Source organism: Triticum urartu, chromosome 7, assembly GCF_003073215.2.
Source record: "Triticum urartu cultivar G1812 chromosome 7, Tu2.1, whole genome shotgun sequence".
In the NCBI taxonomy this organism is placed as follows: domain Eukaryota; kingdom Viridiplantae; phylum Streptophyta; class Magnoliopsida; order Poales; family Poaceae; genus Triticum; species Triticum urartu.
In genome coordinates, this window is record NC_053028.1 from 609,266,476 (window position 1) to 609,272,365 (window position 5,890).

Consider the following 5,890-nt stretch of genomic DNA (forward strand, 5'->3'; position numbering starts at 1 on the left):
CTCTTTGTCCAACGAATGAACAGTGGACCAAAACCGGCAGGAACTTCTCTGGTATTGTAAAGTCGCATTCTTTATTTCCGTCAACATAGACTTCGATTTCTTTCTTTGGTTCGCTTTCCAGAAAGACAAAAAAAAAAAGACGTTGACAAACAGATACACTTATGAGGTTATGATCTATAGAGATATACGGAGTAGGAAGGAACCTACTTTTAGCCAACTACTGTGGTAGTATAAGTAGGAGAGCCCTCAGCTACGTACCATGCATCCAAAGTTCAAAAACCAACTGAGAAAGCACATCCAAAGTTCCAAACCTAACTGATCGAGCAAGCACAATATCAACACAACCCGATCGTTTTGACACCATGAGCCTGATGAAGAAGGAGGCGTCCTCGCTGTCCGAGCTCGGCTTCGACGCCGACACCGGCGCCGGCTTCTACCGCCAGGTTCCATCGTGCGGCCGCGACGGGGAACTGACCCCGCTGCGGCGGACTGAGCGACTCACCAAGGTCTCCGTCATCGGCGCCGGCAACGTGGGCATGGCCATCGCGCAGACCATCCTCACGCAGGGCCTCGCCGACGAGATCGCGCTCGTGGACGCCGAGGCCGACAGGGTCCGCGGCGAGATGCTGGACCTGCAGCACGCCGCGGCGTTCCTCCCGCGCGTCCGCATCGCCGCAGGCACCGACGTCCTCGCGCTCACCAGGGGCTCCGAGCCTCCGACCTGGCCATCATCACGGTGTCCAGGGAGACGCCGGCGGCCTCGCGGATGGGCCAGCTGAGGAGGAACGTGGCGCTGCTGAGGGAGGTCGTGCCGGCCGTGGCGAAGGGGTCGCCGGAGTCGCTGCTGGTGGTGGTGTCGAACCCCGTGGACGTGCTGGCGTACGCGGCGTGGAAGCTGTCGGGGTTCCCGTCGAGCCGCGTGATCGGCTCCGGCACGGACCTCGACTCCGCCAGGCTGCGGTGCCTCCTGGCCGAGCACCTTGGCGTGGGCGCGCAGGACGTGCAAGCGTACATGGTCGGCGAGCACGGAGACGGCGCGCTGGCGCTGTGGTCGAGCGTCCGCGTCGGCGGCATGCCGGTGCTGAGCTACCTCCAGAAGACTCACTCGTCGTTCGACGCGGAGGCCCTGGAGGGGATCCGGCGGGCGGTGGTGGGCGGCGCGCGCGAGGTGATCGGCCTCAAGGGGTACACGTCCTGGGCCATTGGTTACTCGGTGGCCGGCCTCGCCAGGTCGCTCCTCCGCGACCAGCGGCGCGTGCACTCGGTGTCGGTGCTCGCCAAGGGGTTCGTCCCCAGCGACGTCCACGAGGTCTTCCTTAGCCTCCCGGCCAGGCTCGGGCGCCGCGGCGTGCTCGGAGTTGCCGCGGAGCTGGAGCTCACCGGAGACGAGGAAATGACGCTCCGCCGGTCCGCGGAGACGCTCTGGGGCTACTGTCAGGAGCTCGAGCTACAACAGTAGTGGTGCCTAAACTTGCCATCGATGTTCACTTTGGTACTTGAACTTGAAAAATACATCGAACTGGTTCTATAACTTGGCAGTATGGTTCAAATACGGTTCAAATCACGTCTAGATATGTATGTATTGCTAACTAGATATGGCAGCATGGCACGGGGCCCACTTGCAGTGTCCGATGCGTCTCAATAACCATCAGGTCCCACCTGTCAGTGCACAACTGAAATAAACAAAAAAGTTGCTTGGCTGAGTTTCAAACAGGTGACCTGTGCGCCACAGAGAACATGTGCCAACCAATTGCCCCATGTACGTTTACTGTCTTTCACACACTGCAACATTTTATATAGGTTTTATAATATATATGACACAATCGCTGGAGTTAAATGGGCTGCAGATAGTGCACCCATTTTCCACATGTTAGATGTTTTTCTTATTGTAGAAATTATAAAATATTTAGATAGTATATGAAGTGATTGTTCTTTTAGGAAATGTATTTCTAATTGTAAAAAGTGTTCATGTGTTTTAATAAAGTATATGTATTTTTCAAAAGATATATTTTCAAATAAAAATAAATTTAAAAAAATGTGTGATAAATAAACAATGGCCTAGTGTTCCCCTAGGATTTTATACATTCTTAAATTTAAATTACAATTTTCAAACTATACATACATTTGTCTACTTAAAAACATTTTAATTACATGAATTTTTAATAATACGTAAATATTTTATAAAATCACATTAACATATTATTTCTAAGACAAGAAGATTCTAGCTTTTTTTATTACTAATACAACAATTCACATGAGTTTTAGAATTACAAAAAACGAAAAAGAAACTCACATCTTGAAGGGTCACATACAAAAGGGAAAATAACTAATAGTTTTAAAAAAGGACCATGTGATAAATTTTTTTAAACATGAATATTCTGAAAATGAGATTAGCATTTCGAATATGTATAACTTTTAAAAATTGCTAAATTGTTTTATTATATTTCATGAATCCTTACAAATATTATGAAACCATTTTATTAATTATTTTGTATTATTTTATTTTTTTGAATATTTTAAATTTCATTAACATTTTAGGGGTTATTAACTATTTATTTAATATTGTTACTATAGGTTGATTTTTTTCTCCAGAAAAACGAAAAATAACTAGCATGTGGAAAATTGGCTGCAAGTCTAATTAGCTAGATACAGATTAGCGATGCCTAATAGTCAACTAACTTTCCCTGGCGAAGTGGTTTGCGCAGGCCCTTCGTAGCTCCCAGGTCTCTTGTTCAACAAAACCCAACCAAGCTCCATTTTTATTTATTTCAGTTGTGTACTGATAGGTGGGACCCGATGATCATTTAGACGCACTCTTTCCATGTTAGCCTGTCTCAGCACTGTAAGTGTGCCCCGTGCTACGCTGGCATGTCTAGTCAACAATACATATGTATCTGGACATGATTTGAACCGTATTTGAACCATACCGCCAAGTTATAAAACCAGTTCGGTGTATTTTTCAAGTTTAGGCATCAAAGTGAACGTCAATGACAAGTTTAGGCACCACAGGTGTTATTACCTCGATTGCGAATAAACAGACCGTGAACGTACTCCCTCCGGTCCTTTTTACTCTATGTTTTAGATTTGTGTCAAGTCTAACATTATAAAGTCTGATCAAATTTATTAAAAAATATCAATATATGTAATATCAAATATATATACTATGACTACATTTCATAGTGAATCTTAAAATATTGGTTTGGCATTGTGAATGTTGATATTTTTCCTAATAAGTTTTGTCAAAGTAGAGATAATTTGATAGAGATAGACTTCATAGATACATTGATTTTATTTCGACACAATTTTCAACCTATTCATTTCAATCACCAGTATAATGAACACCAAAGATAATAAAAATTGCATCCCGATCTGTAAACCACCTACCGACAATTACGAACACTGAAGCGAGCCGAAAACGTGCCGCCGTCATCGTCTCTTCCTCATCGAAACCGGACAAAGCTTGTTGTAGTAGATAGTCAAAAAGTCATCGTGTTAAGACTACATAGGACCAACGCACCAGAAGATCAACCACAACCATTGAAGAGTAGCTTAGATCGGAAGGCTCCAACTTGAGGACATAGAAACGTAAACGAAATACGATCAGATCCGAACAAATCCACCAAGTACTGATCTGTCGAAGACACATCTCCACACGTCCACCAATGATGCTAGACGCATCATCGAGACAGGGTTAAACGGGAAGAATCTTATTGCATCATCAAGGAGCTACCGCCGTCTCGTTTTTCTGAATAGGACATAAACCCTAAAAAAACTCAAAGGAACATCTAAAAATAGACCCCTCTGGCCGACAAGCGCCGGATCCACCGCACCGCCGTGACCCTAAGGCCATCGGAGACAAGGGACCAGCGACGGTGTCGGCTAGAGGCAGAGAAACCATGGGGTAGGCGGATGCGCTTGTCTACGCCTCACGAACCATTATTCAGGATAAAAGTGCTTTTTTATTGGAGGAAAATGTCGCTTTTACAACCAGCGCACACGCTCTACACGCAGATACGTTTTACGTACGACCGGTACTGATGTTGATAACAAAAACACACGACCTGACACGTAGTACATGCACATGCACACGCATGCATGCACGATGGCTGATCCAATCAAGCGCAGTGGAAGCCCTTGGGCACCTTGCATCCGCAGTAGTTGAGCAGCAGCGTGAGGTCGACGTCGACGTCGAGGTTGATGCCGAGGACGTTGGCGTTGATGGCGAGGCAGACGCAGGCGGCGGCGTCCAGGTCGACCAGGCCGGAGATGAGGGAGCAGCACGGCTGCTTGGGCCGCGACTGCCCCAGCACCACGTGGATCAGCCCGTCCAGCACGTCCGCGCACACCGCCAGCTTCACCGCGTTCACGGGGCAATTGCCCGCCGGCGACGGGCACGGGTGGCCGTTGCACACCTCCGCCGGCCGCACGCCCGCGCATAGGAGCACGGCCACGACCGCCACCATTGCTACGGCCATGCTGCTCGGCCTGGATGCAGCCATTGCTCTTGCTCGCTCTAGTTCGTGAGTGGGCCTGGTGATGTAGCTGTGCTAGTTCAAGTTTTGCTTTAGCTTCGTGACTGTGTGAGTATATGAGTGATCTGGAGAGTATTTATAGGGGATCGAAACTGTGTGGCCGGGGCAGTATGGTCATCGATCAGATACTGATCGATTTGCCTGTTCCTGGAAGCTAGCTAGCTCAGGGCAATAGATCAATGATTTGCACACAGAAGGGACATGTTATACGACCCAACCAGAAAGACAAAGGATATGCTGATGGATTGCGCAAATTGCGTGTATAAATTCTTGTAATCGGCCGGCCATCCGAGGAGCTCCAGCTTACTAGTTGCAGCAAAACAACTTCCCAGAGCAAACATACAAGCACCCGTGAACCATCAGCCGGCCGATGTCAAAATCAGATGACAAGCAGCGCAAGCAGGTCCATCCAAATTTACCCGAAAAAAAAATCATCCAATTTGCATCAAACTCCCACACACCTTTTTGTGGCTGACATCAAATTAAATTACTATGTTTATGGCAAATTTACATGTCATCTTTCCTCGTGTTCTTAGTAAAGGTGATGGATCGAAGCTTGGTTTTGGGATGCGAATCCCGAGATTAACTTTGGGCTGGACTCGTCATCATCGGCACGTGCGATGATTTCTTCTTAAAGGCGCGGCCTAGGAGGTATGTATTTTTCATTTTGAGTTTATCTTTTATCATAGGGTCAGTGGTTGTCTGTTGGAATTATTATCGCGGGGTATGCGGCCTTGTATTTTTTTTCATGTCAGTTTTGTTCGACTGCTGGATTTTTGATATAAATAATTCTGTATGATTATGTGCATCGCACAGTGCTAAGGCCGGGCTTATTCTCCTTTTCAACGAGAAAATCATATAGTATTGTGTCCTTATATTCTAGACTGCTACCCAAAAACCGTAACCTCATCTTGAAGGAAAATCCCCTCCCCCCGCCACAGCGTCGTCTCCTTCGAGGCGACTCGGGGGAAACCCTAACTGCCGCCGCCACACCCCTCCTCCCCCCTCCCCTTCCCCTCCGCCGCCGCCAGAGGTGTGCGCCGGCGCGCGCTCGACACCGATGAAGGTGGCGGCAGGGGATCTGGCGGCTCCACATAGCCTGGAGGGCCTCGGCATCCGGGGCGACGGCCCCGGGCGGAGAGCGCGGGGTGGCCCGGGCGACGGGCCATTCCGGCCGGAGCTGGTGAGGCGCCTCCCTCGGTCTCGCGGGGGACGAGGAGGCGTCGGTCCACGGTCGCTGGTGTGCGGCCTCCCCTGCGCGGTTGCCGCCGCCAGATGCATCTCATCCTCTCCGCCTCGATCTGCTCCTTCCATCGCCGGATCCGGGTCCTGGTGGCTTAGACCGTTCTTCCCGGGCG

General features: G+C 48.9%; 1 protein-coding gene and 1 pseudogene across 1 annotated transcript; one reads left to right on the forward strand and one right to left on the reverse strand.

Annotated features, from left to right (window-relative positions):
• Positions 1-334: 334 nt before the first annotated feature.
• LOC125519167 lies at positions 335-1,459 on the forward strand (annotated as a pseudogene).
• Positions 1,460-3,926: 2,467 nt separating this feature from the next.
• Positions 3,927-4,594, reverse strand: LOC125524616 (pEARLI1-like lipid transfer protein 2). The gene has a single exon (XM_048689658.1). The coding sequence runs from the start codon at positions 4,497-4,499 to the stop codon at positions 4,116-4,118; it is 384 nt and encodes a 127-aa protein (XP_048545615.1). The 5' UTR covers positions 4,500-4,594; the 3' UTR covers positions 3,927-4,115.
• Between the last annotated feature and the right edge of the window lie 1,296 nt (positions 4,595-5,890).